The sequence below is a fragment of the Aedes albopictus genome, chromosome 2 (genome assembly GCF_035046485.1).
Source record: "Aedes albopictus strain Foshan chromosome 2, AalbF5, whole genome shotgun sequence".
Classification (NCBI taxonomy): Eukaryota; Metazoa; Arthropoda; class Insecta; order Diptera; family Culicidae; genus Aedes; species Aedes albopictus.
Window position 1 is genome coordinate 375,415,028 of NC_085137.1, and position 16,278 is coordinate 375,431,305.

The 16,278-nt window shown below is 38.5% G+C and overlaps 1 protein-coding gene across 1 annotated transcript; it reads right to left on the minus strand.

The window, feature by feature from the left end:
* Positions 1–13,348: 13,348 nt before the first annotated feature.
* On the minus strand, positions 13,349–14,255 carry LOC109423401 (brachyurin-like). The gene has a single exon (XM_019698390.3). The coding sequence runs from the start codon at positions 14,207–14,209 to the stop codon at positions 13,403–13,405; it is 807 nt and encodes a 268-aa protein (XP_019553935.3). The 5' UTR covers positions 14,210–14,255; the 3' UTR covers positions 13,349–13,402.
* Positions 14,256–16,278: the final 2,023 nt, after the last annotated feature.

Sequence of the window (16,278 nt, forward strand, 5' to 3'; positions counted from 1 at the left end):
CCTTCGGTTGAAAATTAGCATTTCTGGAGCTCGATTTGAATAGGTCGTATGTGCGTTTGTCGATTAAAAATTCGATCAGTTGTATTCGCTTATTATAGCGAAAACCGTTGAAATTGAGCAAAGTTGATACATACAGCAGAATCCTCACAAAACAGGCTTTCTGTTCCATTACTAAAAGTTTGCAAAATATCTGCCATATTGCTACAATGACTAAAATAAACTGATCGAATTTTATATCGACAAAAGCACATACGACCTATTCAAATCGAGCTCCAGATTTCTTAATTTCAAAACCATTTCTGGAGCTCGATTTGAATAGGTCGTATGTGCTTTTGTCGATATAAAATTCGATCAGTTTATTTTAGTCATTGTAGCAATATGGCAGATATTTTGCAAACTTTTAGTAATGGAACAGAAAGCCTGTTTTGTGAGGATTCTGCTGTATGTATCAACTTTGCTCAATTTCAACGGTTTTCGCTATAATAAGCGAATACAACTGATCGAATTTTTAATCGACAAACGCACGTACGACCTATTCAAATCGAGCTCCATATTTTATTCTCAGTGTAGGAACATGCTGTCAGTGCCATGCTGGCAGTGGCCACGTGGCCCGGGTTGTTTACAGGAGTTAAAGAGCCAACTGTCAGAGAGGTGGCGGGAGTGTTAGGAGTGCTCACGCACACAAATGCACTGATGTGCGACCAGGCTTATGCATCGATAGAGTAGTTAGGTCGCCATGCATTTAGTGGCAGGGCATGGCTCATGCAGCTTTCAGATCGATTAATCCATTCAGGCGCTCACGCTGTTATGCCAGCTTACATTTGGTAAGTGTAATAAACATTGAGAACAATATTTTTGTTAGAGAGTTTTTCTCTCTGAAAGAACTCTCGTGTCCACTAAAGGGTCCTGGGACAAATATTTCTGGTGGAGATTTCCACAATATTTGTTCCATTCTTTTATCGTTGATGTCCACCTCGGTTGCCTAGAAAGGCACTTGTAATGATTACATCTGGTGGAGATTTCCACAGTAATAATTACAAGAGATTTAGGTCGGACGGTTCGGGCATCCACTAATCATAATTTTTTTTTCAACACAATCAACTACCTGAAGGGCGCTTTGTATCAGGTCGAAAAGGGTGCTGATGCACATTAGACTGGATCAACAAAGTCGATTTTTCAGAACAAAGCTTTTTCGATTCATTTTAGCGTCCAAAGTAACTGTACAGAATTTGGGAGCGATTGGTTGCTTCCCCGTATTCCGCATTGCGATTGAAATTTGTATGGAATTTAGTATGGGGAAACCTGCTTTTTTGCATTTTTCTCATAAATTGAAATTTTTCGTCTAAAACAGTCTAACCAATGACGGTAAAGTATAGCCTAGGATATGCCGAAAAACTTGGCCGAAGACCGCAAAGTGATTCGACACTTGTGAAAAAAGTTATAACGTACAGATTGCCCATCAGTGGCGCTTAACATTTTATTTTTGGCCAAAGTTACCAGGCGAATACTTTTTTTCACTAGCGTCGGATCACTCTGCGGTCTTCGGCAAAGTTTTTCGGCATATCCTAGGCTATACATTAACGTCATTAGTTACATGGTATTGGACAAAATAATTCAACTTATGAGTAAAATGCAAAAAAGTACGTTTTCCCATACTAACTTCCATACAAATTTCAATTGCAATGCGGAATAAGGGGACGCAATCAATCGCTCTCAAATTTTGTACAGTTGTTTTGGACGCTAATATAGATTGAAAAAGCTTTGTTCCGGGTTGATACAATAAAATTTAAAGTTTCTCCATACAACGTTGACCCACTCCACATTGGGCAAAATCAAGCCCAAAGGTGGAAAAAATTAATAACTTTCTTAATGCAAGACCATATGTGACCATCAATGGCTTATTCGAAAGCAAATTTTCTCAAGACTTGGTGGGTGGATGATTCATTTACGGGCAACTTCTCTGGAACGAGTTATAGAGCCCGTTTTACCCCAGTTCCCCCTATAATTTGTGAATTTCTGTTATTTTACGGCACTTGTTATGATTTTAATGATTATTTCGCTGGGATACCATCGCCCCACTCCCATTGAGTAACGTTACATACAAAAAGTTATTAAAATGTTGGAATTTAAGGGTGTTGTGGGGTCAATTAGGCAATGGTATATTTTCAAGGTAGAAATTCATTTTTTATTATTATCTATGATTTTTTACGTGACAATAACTAAATAAATGATCGAATACACATGGTTTATTCCTAAAGAAACCATTTTTGGCGAGTTTGATCTTAAATTACTGGTTATATTTAAGTTTTCCCGCATACAAATATGAGTAGTTCCCATCCTTATACCACCGATTCCAAACATTTCCAAACGATGAGCCATTGCTTATATACTCCGAAAATATCCTAAATGTTGTTTGCGCATAGCCCCATAGACGGGAGGTGACGGCAGCATATAGTTTTAGAGCTTAGTTTACCCAAACTCCCCTATAAACTTATTTTTTATTGTATTTAAATTAAAACAACTTTAACTTGAAACTTCTATGAAAGATATGAGTTAATATTGATGAAGAGCTAACCAGTAATATCTCTGCATCCTATTAAATTTGGAAATTAAGGGTACAATGGGGTTAAATGAAAAAAAAAAACATTCAAAAAGCTTGAATGACCATATAAGTTGAAAAATAGCTTGTTTGGCAGATAATTCCTATACGAATGATTCTTGTACTTACGACATTGCATCAGCGGGGTGTAAAGCCTGTTTCACCCCAATTTCCCTAAAAGTATAATCAAATTGTTCCATTGCAGTTAATATAATATATCATTCATATTATAAAATTCTGATGTCAATGAGTATACATGAAAGATGTCATAAATATGACGTTTGGGGGATAATGGGGCAAAATATGCTGCTGCTTATTTCTCGGAATTTTGGTATTGAAGATGAAGAAATTCATAATCAATACGTGAAATAATATTTAAAATCCATGTCGCACACTTCCATTATTCACCATTCCAAGCATTTCATGATGAAGAGCTGTAGCGTGAATTTGAGAATATACAGGGGATTGACAAAATGATCGGGACAGGCAAAATTTTCACTTACCAAAAAATGTTCTACTAGCTGTAACTTTTCGAAAAGTGCATCGAATATTCTCAAATTTTTACTGTAAGTTCTTCAACTAGTTGTGTATCAGTGGACAAAATTTGGAAAAAATCGGACAATTCTTCACAAAGTTATAAAGATGTTTGAAAAAGATAAAATTATCCGATAGCCAACTTTGAGCTGTTATACCTCCGGATTCAATGAACTGATTGCAATGAAATTTTGACCATTCATGACTTATATAATGAACTCTGGAAAACATTTGACTTAACTTGAAATTTTTAACAAGCGAAATAGTTATAGCGATTTTATTTTTTTCACGATTTTTTAGTAAATTGGTCTATTTTTAATATGCATCCCATTACTTTTTCAATTTATTGGCGGCTATTTTGTTACTTTTCTTCAAAACGCATTAATATATAAATTAATTAGAGGGAAACAAAATAAACTATAATTTGCATCTTGAATTTTGAAACGATGTTGCACACTCAGATTTGATTACCGAACTCGGTAAAATTTTACTGGGTTTTTGAACAGCAGAGTTAACTCAGTAATGATTCGGAAGTACCGAAAACTCAGTAATTAAGAAAACGTCAAACTGTCAAACATATACCTACTTTTTCAGCATAAATTGTTGCAGCTATTACTGACTTTTTTGGTAATGTTTTTGCTTGTTTATTTATTCTTACTGAGTTTTCCAGTTCCTCAAGCGGTTTTTTACCCTCCCAGTTGACCCAATTTTAATGCATTCCCTCCAACCTTGGGGACTTTTAACTTCAACTTTCCCTACTGCCTTTTTTTTTTTCATGGTGCCCTTTAGCTGCTCTTCCTGGCAAGTAATATGGTTCAACACAGTTCCGGCAGAACCAAAGGCAGCAGAGGATCATCCGGAGCTGCTACATAACTTCCTTAATTCTCAAGAGAGCAATTTCGACTCTTTCAAAAGTCTCCTGCAATTCTTCAACAGAGTAATCATTCGCGGAATGTCAATGCAGCCCAGCTCTGTGCTACTAATCAGGATTTTCGCTAACTTACCTTGAAAAACAGCAAAGGCATAATAGATAATTCGTTAAAAATTGAAAATTCGCCTGATTCAAGATTCTCCGCCAAAGGTTATGACGCTGAAGCTCAATCTGCCGGTAGTTTTTTTTTTTCCTTTTTTATTTTGACAGCTTGCCAAATGTTTTCATTTTATTTTAACGAAAACTCAGTGAAAAATATCAGATGCTGAAAAGTCGGTACTTTCTTTTACTGACTTTTCTCTCTACCCAGTAGATGTTTGGTATTACTGAGCTATCAGTACAAACCGATACCGAATTCGGTGAAAACTCAAATAGCAGTACTGAACTTCAGTGATTATCTGGGGAAAAACTGAGAACTCGGTATTTTTTTCGTTTTACGGTTCTAAAACCGTAAAATAAATTACCGAACAGAGATATCAAGATTGAGTGTGTGATGTTTTGGATAGTTTGGTGTTTTATTAGAAAAATAATCTAATCGTTATAATTTTCTTCCGTGTTAAGAATATTAAGTTAAGTCAATGGTTTTCCATAGCTCATTATATAAGTCATTAATGGTCAAAATTAAATTACATTCGGTTAATTGAATCCGGAGATATAACAGCTCAAAGTTGGCTATCGGATAATTTTATCTTTTTCAATAATCTTTATAACTTTGTGAAGAATTGTCCGATCTTTTCCAAATTTTGTCCACTGATACACAACTAGTTGAAGAAGTTATAGTAAAAATTTGAGAATATTTAATGCACTTTTCGAAAAGTTACAGCTAATTGAACATTTTTTGAAAAGTGAAAATTTTACCTGTCCCGATCATTTTGTCTATCCCCTGTACAAACTGCTGTTTGCCGATAGACTTTATGGGGGTTGTAGTAACACATTGTAATAAACACTCTCCACAATGCATTCAGTATATTTTTGTTAACGAAATAGCAACCTAAACATCAAATAGGTGTTTATTTTGTTTTGCTATACACTAATAATATGTCAGTCTTATTCCACTTAGCTAAGTACACTACCCGTCATAGGTATATACTCAAAAAATGTATTTCAACAATATTGTATCGTATTTACTCACCTTGATATCTCCAATACCTTACAAAGATGCTGTCTTCATCAATGTTATTAAGAAGCCCAAAAGCAACAACTTTTCTGAAAGCGGCAGGGTAGGGGTTCTGGTTTTAGAGATATTCACCTCGATGGGGTGATTCAATATTATTGCAATACTTTTTGCGAGTCTCTACTTATGACGGATAGTGTATGTCTTTTAGTAATAGATACTAGATTTCCTGAGCACATTTCTTTGCACATATGATCATAATCGAAGTCACTTTCATCTGGCGTTGCGTTCATTAAAGCAGAATCTTCCCGTTTGTGGCGGTAGTACAATTTCATCGATTTTATAAAGACATACTGCCATTATATTTGACGAATTTTGCTCTGGGGATGATTTCCTTGCCAGATGTTCTCGAACAAACTTATGTCGCATATGCAGTCTTTCGCCTGCTTGTTCACTAACGAAGATCAGTGGTGGATATGGCCACAGCAAAAGAAAAGTTTAGTAATTAATCAAGTTCAATTGCACAAAAAAACAAAACTTTTCAGGTTAGATATAAATTCCTCAAGATGTTGGTATTGACTTGATTTTTGGATTCGGCTAGTTACTTTGCTGTACAGACTGTGCAAAATCGGACACCCTGTCCAAAAAGTCTTGCACCCTACATTACATACACTCAATTCTTTCTTTGCACGGGTTGTTTTTCGACATAACTCAATCAATTTTTAATCAATCCACATTAACATTGACGGTCAGTACTATCCGTATACGAAAAATCAAATCAATATGTTGATACACACATCAATTCTGAGGAAATGCTGTCGTTCATTTGACATTATGTCAAGGGAATTTCAATAATGCCAAACCCCGGACCGACCAAAAATCGAACCCAACACTCTCAGCATGGTTTTGCTGAATACTCGCGCGTTTAGCGCATCGGCTATATGTGTTCTACCTGTGCATCAATCAGTCATTAATGAACTCGTATGGATATTATCTGCCAAACAAGCTATTTTTCAACTTATATGGTCGTTCAAGCTTTTTGAATGTTTTTTTTCTCATTTAACCCCATTGTACCCTTAATTTCCAAATTTAATAGGATGCAGAGATATTACTGGTTAGCTCTTCATCAATATTAACTCATATCTTTCATAGAAGTTTCAAGTTAAAGTTGTTTTAATTTAAATACAATAAAAAATAAGTTTATAGGGGAGTTTGGGTAAACTAAGCTCTAAAACTATATGCTGCCGTCACCTCCCGTCTATGGGGCTATGCGCAAACAACATTTAGGATATTTTCGGAGTATATAAGCAATGGCTCATCGTTTGGAAATGTTTGGAATCGGTGGTATAAGGATGGGAACTACTCATATTTGTATGCGGGAAAACTTAAATATAACCAGTAATTTAAGATCAAACTCGCCAAAAATGGTTTCTTTAGGAATAAACCATGTGTATTCGATCATTTATTTAGTTATTGTCACGTAAAAAATCATAGATAATAATAAAAAATGAATTTCTACCTTGAAAATATACCATTGCCTAATTGACCCCACAACACCCTAAAATTCCAACATTTTAATAACTTTTTGTATGTAACGTTACTCAATGGGAGTGGGGCGATGGTATCCCAGCGAAATAATCATTAAAATCATAACAAGTGCCGTAAAATAACAGAAATTCACAAATTTTAGGGGGAACTGGGGTAAAACGGGCTCTATAACACGTTCCAGAGAAGTTGCCCGTACATGACGCATACACTAACCAATTCTTGAGAAAATTTGCTTTCGAATAAGCCATTGATGGTCACATCTGGTCTTGTATTAAGAAAGTTATTAATTTTTTCCACCTTTGGGCATGATTTTGCCCAATGTGCACTCTAATGCACATACAAACTAACAATGTTAGGTAGTCGTCGGCAAAACCATAAGTAGGAAAATCGCTATTATTGAGTTGCCTCAATAGCGTATCTGCTACGAGATTCCACAAAAGCCATTCGAAAAAGGCTCTTGTGGACAAAATCAACCTTTCCAAATAAGTTTCTCTTTTCCTACCTACTTTTTCCCATGATGCCCTTCCTGGTTCATCCCATGTTTTCTTCCCCTCCTGAAAGTTATTTAACCAATTTTGCACCTTTCCATTATGTTTTCTCATTTCCTCTCCAACGTTCTTCCTTTGTTTCCCATCCTTGATTTTCCCATGATTGATCCTTCCTGAAAGCCAAAAACTTCACCGATGTCGATATTTCGCTGCTGTTGATGGTTTGCTGTGCTGCTGGTCTGCTGTTGCTTTGCTGTGTTGCTGCTGATGCTGTATTGTCAGACGTTGTATTGCTGTTGGGCTTTTGTTGCCATTGCTCACCAAGCTTTTAATCTTTCGCCGAAAGACGATAAGGACCCTTCATTCACAAACTCATGACATGAAATCAATCGAATTATGCATAATTAGTAGTTGTAAGTTTTTTCCTGCTGTAATGTTTAGTGCGTGTGCTGTCGGCTCTGGGATGGGTATTCGTTTTTGGCTCGGTATTTGCTCTCCGCAGGGTTATGGCTAGTCTTCCAAACGATGATACCCCTTCAAGCAGCACTATTTCGAAAGCTGTAATGAATGCAGTTTTTAGGACAGACAAGTTAAATGTGTGCCACATAAATGTACAAAGCCTTTGTGCTCGTAGGTTTTCTAAGTTTGAGGAACTGAAATCGATATTTTTCAACAGTAAGGCCGACATTGTCTGTATGTCTGAAACATGGCTCAGTGATACCATAAATGACTCATTGATTCATATCGAGGGTTTCAATTTAATTCCCAACGATAGAAATAGGCATGGAGGTGGACTCTGCGTATATTTTAGGAAAAATCTGTGCTTGAAGCTACTGAAAAAATCTGCATTCGAACATTCTGCAACGGGTCAAACTACCGAGTACTTACTGCTTGAGGTTGTTAACAACACTGATAGAATTTTCCTCGGTGTATACTACAACCCGCCAGATAACGACTGCAGTAACTTGATATTCGAACATCTTGAAGAATTTAAAACGAAATATGATTTGACTCTAATTACAGGGGATTTTAATACTGATTTGAATAAAGTTTCTCCAAGAACCAGCAGGTTTGTAGATACCCTTTCCAATTTATCGTATGTTTGCTTGAACCACGAACCAACTTTCTTTCATACCACAGGCAGTTCCTTACTTGATCTTTTTATCATAGATCTCCTGATACTGTTATAAGGGTCAATCAGGTATCAATGCCTGGCATATCTAGACATGATATGATTCTTGCAGTACTCGATGTTTCCTCCAATGAGAACGAACAAGGTTATTTTATCCGTGATTATAGACACTTTGACAGCCAAGGATTGTCAGTTGCCTTCAATAACATAAACTGGGATTACTTTCTTTCTTGTAGTGACTCTGATACGTTGATTGATATCTTAAATGAACACTTCCAATTCTTACACGATGCGTTTTTTCCATTAAAGTTCTATAAGTATAGAAAAAATCCATGGTACAATGCTGAAATAGAAAAGGCCATTATTGAAAGAGATTTAGCCTATAGAAATTGGAAAACTAGACGTTTACAAGCCGACAATCTTTTGTTCAAGAATCTTAGGAACAGAGTGACTACGTTAATTAGGAATGCTAAAAAGAACTACGATAACCTTCGGATAAATATCAATGTCCCTAGCAAGAAACTTTGGAAGAACATTAAAAATATAGGAGTAGCTAATAAAAAACAATTTTCTGTAGACTGCGAATCAACCGCTGATGAAATTAACGACTTCTTTTCGGAAAACTACTCTTCAGACGTAAATGCACGTACCAACTCAATATACGGTGATTTTAGCTTTCGCTGTGTAGAAGAATTTGAAATTGTAAGTGCACTGTTTTCTGTTAAATCGAATGCTAGTGGCCTTGACAACCTACCTATAGACTTTTTCAAAAACATGCTTCCATTAGCTCTTCCATTATACAAACATTTATTCAATACGATTCTCACAACATCCAAATTCCCACAAGCATGGAAATATGTTAAAGTCATTCCAATAAAAAAGAAATCTCGCTTAAATACTGTATCGAATCTAAGACCTATTAGCCTCTTAAGTTCACTCTCTAAGGCATTTGAAAAAATAGTATCTTCTCAAATATCCGATCATGTTAGCCGAAACAATTGTTTAAGCCCGTGTCAGTCAGGTTTTCGGAAAAACCACAGTACTGAGACAGCACTGATGAAGGTACACGACGACATTGCATCAGCAATTGATAAAAAAGGGGTAGCAGTTCTTCTGCTTATAGATTTTGCCAAAGCGTTTGATCGAGTTTCGCACAGAAAATTATTGAACAAGCTAGGAATTATTTTCGGTTTCTCACGGTCAGCTGTAAATCTGATAGAAACTTATCTCGCAGACCGATACCAAGCAGTTTTTCACAATGGACTTTTCTCTTCCGTCCGGTCAATCGATTCAGGCGTCCCGCAAGGATCTATCATCGGACCTCTACTTTTTTCGCTTTTTATTAACGATCTCCCATCGGCAGTGAAATTCTGTACAGTGCATATGTTTGCTGATGACGTACAAATTTATTTTTGTACCGATTCGAGCATAAGCATGACAGAAATTTCGAGGCTAATCAACTATGATCTACAGCAGATTTTTCAGTGGTCTCAAGTTAATTTACTTCCTATAAATATGGCCAAAACTAAGGCGGTACTGATAAATCGACAACGACAAAATTTTGAAACACCGGAACTCTTTATGAATAACGAACGAATCATTTTTGTGGAACAAGTTAACAATCTAGGTGTCATATTCAATGATAAATTAGATTGGGAACCTCAAATAAATGCTCAAGTAGGAAAAATATATGGTATCTTAAAACAACTTTCGCTCACGACTAAGCATCTTAACTGCCAAACCAAAATCAAATTGTTCAAATCGCTTATTTATCCACATTTTATTTATTGCGACTTTGTTTTTCTGAACGCCTCTGTCAATAGTTTGAATAAGCTACGAGTTGCCTTAAATTCCTGTATCAGATATATTTTCAACGTCCCAAGATATGGAAGTGTCACACACTTTCAAAGTCAGCTTATTTGTTGTCCTTTCGACCAGTTTTTCAAATTTAGATCCTGCTGTCATATTTTTAAAATACTTTCATCTGGAAACCCTAGCTATCTGTTTTCAAAGCTGAATCTATGCAGAAACACCAGAACAAGAAGCCTTCTTGTTCCTATCAATCAATCTGCTTATTATAACCGGTCGCTGTTTGTTAGGGGTATAGTTAGTTGGAATTCCCTGCCATCAAATCTGAAATCTGCCGATAATTTTTCGAGCTTTAAACGGGATCTACTCTTGGAGTTGAATAACACGCACTAAACTGAAATGAACACAGCAATTAGATAATAGTTGAATGAATGAATTAGTTGACAAGCTCTAACATGCACATCCTGCTGATACAAATTGTAACATTAAAAAAGATTGTAAATCTTACGTTACATGAATAAAGCAAAATAAAAAAAAAATAAAAAAGCGGTGATAAGACTCCCCCTTGGGGGCATCCACAAACACTCCATTTCCTAATCGCCGCTTGACGCAATGTCGAGAAGAGATGTCGGTTTTTGAGCATTTGGTGAATCCAATTGGAAATCATTGGAGATATACCATGACTCCGTGCGGCTTCCAATATGGCATATGGCGTTGTCAAAGGCACCCTCGATATCTAAGAAAACACCCAGGCAAGACTGCTTTTGAGCGAATGCTTTCTCGATATAGTACACAACCTTGTGTAAAAGAGTCACAGTGGACATACCAGATTGGTAGGCATGTTGGTTCACATGAAGAGGCACGTTGGCCAGATGAACATCACGGATGTGATGATCCACAATGCGTTCTAAGCATTTCAGAAGAAAAGAGGTCAAACTGATAGGTCTGAAGCTCTTTGCTTGTTCATACGACGCGCGACCCACTTTCGGAATAAACATCACAGTAATATCCCGTCAGGATTTGGGAATATAACCTGTAGCAAAACTGCAAACAAGTAGTTTTTTCAAAACATGTTTGAAATAATCAAATTCCTTCTAAAGCAAAATAGGATCAATCCCATCTGCCCCAGGAGATTTGAAAGGAGCAAAGCTATTAGGAGCCCACTCAATCGATTCAATAGTTACAATACTCCGAGCCAAAGCTAAAGAATTATAACTACAAGTAAAGACATCAGATTCATCGGAAGATGTAATATCCAGACATCCAGGGAAGTGTGTGCTGAATAAGCATTCAGAACTTCCTCATCAGAGGAAGTCAGATCGCCATTTGGCAAACAAAGTTCGTTCACGCGGAAATCCTTAGATTTCGCAAGGATTTTGTTTAACCGACTGAATTCACTCAAGCTGGAAACATTTGTACAAAGGTTTTTCCAGCCGGATCGTTCAGCAGACCGGAGAGCTTTCCTGTAGGGCTTGCGAGCCGACCTGAAAGCCTCCGAACTGTAGTGTCTACCTAATGGTTGTGTGCATAGGATATCTACCTACATTAAATACTATTCATTACGATACCTAAATGTCTAGGTATGTTTCATTATGTCTACCTAAGGTAGTATGTATAAATACGGGTGGTCATTGGACCACAGAGCAGAGACTGCACAAGCCTTGGACTTGTCAACATCTTTAATATTCTTCTTTTGAAGGATATAAAAGTGGCGACGAGGACCAAGGAACGTGTAATTTCTTTTGAGTTATTCCGAAATTGTTTCCTTTTGGTTTTCAGGATGTTGTAATATCAAATTGTTATTTTTGTGGAGAACGGAATTGTTCTTTTATGGTAGAACTGCCATTATGTTGTGAACAGAATGTTCTTTTTGGCCGATGGTGCATTGATAAAATTGTCTTTCTGTTTTGGTAATAACGAAATGTTATTATTTGTGGTGAACGTAATTGTTTTTTTTTTGTGGCGGAATTGTCATATGTTATGTTTTGGTGAATGGATTTGTGTTATTTGTACTTTTTGGTAAAGTTGTCGATGTTGGGATAGCAAAATCGTCTTTTTGTTTTTGTAGTTTTGTTAGCGAACAGATATGGTCTTTGAAAGTCAGTTTATTTGTGTTTTTGTGATGAATGTTATTTTTTGAAGTTTGGAAGGAGAAAGGACTGTAGTGGCAACCTAATGGTTGTGTGCATAGGATATCTACCTACATTAAATACTATTCATTACAGTAAGGGTGATACGGTCAAAATTTGGTCACACAATTTGTTTCATAACTTGAGACTGCGTACACCAAAACAGGTGATTTTTGGACCAGTATTGGTACATTATATGTAGCTTATACCATAAAATTTTCATCAAAATCGGTTTAGTATTTGCGGAGATATTGTGAATCCTAAAAACTGCTATTACTATAGACGGGGATACTTTCGAGGTGGTAGAAGAATTCGTCTACCTCGGTTCCTTGCTAACGGCTGACAATAACGTGAGCCGTGAAATACGAAGGCGTATCATCAGTGGAAGTCGTGCCTACTATGGGCTCCAGAAGAATCTGCGGTCAAAAAAGATTCACCCCGCACCAAATGTACCATGTTCAAGACTTCGGAATGTTGGCTAGTGTTTTCGATTGCCCCAAAAGACTGCAAAGCCAACATTCAGAAGCAAAATCATCCCAGTCACATCCCAATCAAGCATGTACAAGACGTTAATAAGACCAGTGATTCTCTACGGACACGAGACATGGACGATGCTCGAGGAGGACCTGCAAGCACTCGGAGTTTTCGAGCGACGCGTGCTAAGGACGATCTTCGCAGAGAGCACGATGGGCGGACCAGGTGGAGCGTGATCTGGCGAATGTTGGGCGTGACCGACGTTGGAGAACTGCAGTTGCAAATCGAGTATTATGGCGGCAAATTGTTGATTCAGTATTATCATGAATTTGATGTTAACTAAATAAATGAAATGAAATGACGTGTGAAAATGATCATTGGCGGAGGAAGGTCTCAGGACTGCGGAAGTACCAATAAATTAAATAATAATAACAATACAGTTAAGCTGATAAGCAGGCTTTACCTTAGTAGACGTTACATCAAGAAGAGAGGAAGAAGAACTCTTAACAAGAAGAGTAATTTGGAAAAAAATCAAAGGTGAACGAACATTGTATATAAATAAGAAAAAAAAATCAAATTGTAGTATTAAATGTCGTTTAATAATTTATTAACGATCAGTATTAAAAATACTTAAGGGATGAATCTTATTCCAGGAAAGACTGCACCCACTCTACATGAGCTCTAACCTCCTGCAGGGCACCAGCATTTCCGAAATCGCAAGCGAATTTCTGCCCGAAGCTAGTCAGCCCCAGCAAGGTGTACTGTTTGTAACCCTCTTGTTTGAACACCAGTGGGCTACCAACGTCACTAACACAGTTCGGTTCCTCCTCGTCACGCTGGGCACAGAATCGTCCAGTTTCTGGCGTAACAAACTCGAACTCCTGCTGGCACTGGTCGTAGCTAAGCACCCTCAAGGTGGTGAATTCCAGATAGTCGGCAGCATTGGTGGTCTTGTAGTTCAACAGACCGTATCCACTGGTGTACACCTCATCGTGAACGTACTGCTCATCGACCGTTGGTAGGGCTACCGGCTTAATCCACGGAGGCAGCCGAACGTTTTCATCGGCGAACCTAACGACGGCCACGTCATTTTCGAACGTTTCACTATTGTAACCGTCCTTGACGAAATGTTCCAAAGCAGTGAACGTGTATCGGAACTTGTTATCTGAAGTATCGGCCAACAGGCACTGGGCACCCAAGGTCACTTCCACTTTGCTGGATCCTTCCACACACTGAGCCACGGTGAGGACATGCTTCCGGCTCACCAAGGCTCCACTGCAGTAGCGCTTGCCCTCGGAGAAGGTGGATACGACGAGCACGTGATGCGGGAACTGGCCGTTCCGGGTCTGCTCACCATTGGCCGTAACGTTGGTGTTGCCGGTGGACTTACAAGTGTAACACGTGGCCGTGGCAGCAAGGCCCAGGACGAGCAATGCGGATAGGAGCTGCATGTTGTATTACTGATTGATACTATTACAATTCTAACAGGTAACTACTGCTGAGACATAGGATGCTTACCTATTTTATACGTTGAGATGGTACTTATAAACCGCAAATTCAACCACTTCAGCAATAATCCACAGCAATCGTCGCCAACTTGGGCACTTAAAATACGATGTTGAAGAGGTGGCGTTGTACCGATAAGTATATTTTCTGAATTTGTTGTCAATCAGTAACAATCAAGTAGGGAGGTATAGTCCGATTGGGCATAGTGATAATATTTTGATTTCGGCTACTGGATACTGAATTTTTTGGTACTCAATCTTTTTTGGAGACTATATCTTCAACAAATTAACACAATAGCGAAGTATATATTGCTCGTAAATTTGAGACGATGGCGGAAACGTACATCCGACTAAATAGTGAAGCCAGGTGAATCGGATTAGTCATGAATGTGTCGAAGACAAAGTACATGATGGCAAAGGGCTCCAGGGAGGAATCACCGCGCCCGCCACCCAGAATTTCTATCGACGGTCATGAAATCGAGGCGGTTGAAGAATTCGTGCACTTGGGCTCACTGGTGACCGCCGACAACGACACCAGCAGAAAAATTCAGAGACACATTGTGGCAGGAAATCGAGCTTACTTTGGACTCCGCAGAACTCTACGATCAAATAAAGTTCGCCGTAACACCAAGTTAACTATCTACAAAACGCTAATTAGACCGGTCATCCTCTATGGGCACGAAACATGGACCCTACGTGCAAAGGACCAACGCGCCCTTGGAGTTTTCGAACGGAAGGTGTTGCGTACCATCTACGGCGGAGAATGCGGATGAACCACGAGCTGCATCAGCTGCCGAGAGAACCAACCATCGTCCATACCGCGAAAATCGGGAGGCTACGGTGGGCGGGTTACGTCATCAGGATGTCGGATAGCAACCCGACTAAAATGGCTCTCGAGAGTTATCCGACCGGTACAAGAAGACGTGGAGCGCAGCGAGCTAGGTGGGTCGACCAAGTGGAGGACGATCTGCGGACCCTACGCAGAGTGCGGAACTGGAGACAAACAGCCATGGACCGAGTGGAATGGAGACGGCTACTATGTACAGCAGAGGCCACCTCGGCCTTAGCCTGATCGGTAAAGTAAGTATGAGCCATAATGTGTTTGGATTTGAAGTTCGAAACAACCTGTGTTTCCTCGGTAATGCTTTATTACACCAACAAAGCTAGCCATGGAAATGTGTGTCAATTCACAGGTCATTTTGACAGACCACACACATGCACGAAAAAGACGGATCATAATTCTACTTTATCGATGTTGTTGCCGTCCTTTTCATACTCATGTTACATCTGTCAAAATGACGTGAGAATTGTCAGTCATTTTGAGGTTAGGTTCGTTGGTGTAATGAAGAATAGCTTGAAAAACTGTGACGGTTGGTTATAGCACAGACAAACAGACATACTACTCAAATCGAAATCATCGCACGATTTAACCGTCATTTTGAAAATAAAGTGTGGTTCGGACTGTGCTCGCATGTGTCATGGTGGCGCTGCTGTGCCTACATCACCTCTCAATTTCGAAGAGAAATGAACGCGACGCCGTTCAATGTTTACATAAAATGACTCAATCATGAACCTTCATTCATGTTTTATGAATGGCTGACGCCACGGGGGAGTCGTCACCTGCAAAAATGTTACATCGAGCCGAGGGAAACAACACCTGCAAATGAATGCTTCGGATTGAGCATTAAAGAGGGTGCTAGTGAGATGCCGAACGATGTTTTTGAAGCAATTTTCTTCTAAGTAATATGTCTGTTTGTCTGTGGTTATAGCACGGCTTGCTTGATTCAAATTTCGTGTCTAGCATGTTGCGACACGTGGGTGCGTTCATTAAATCACCGGGCGATGATACTGAATTTAATCATGATGTTCCTAGTTCTGCCTTATATTTTTAGAAATTTTCAATGTGTTTCTCACTTAGCTGAAATCATTGACACCAAACAATCGATTGCCACTAGGACTTCCCGTATTTTTTTCTGTTATAATATTTTTTTTTGTGGAGCCTTGATTGTGAAGAT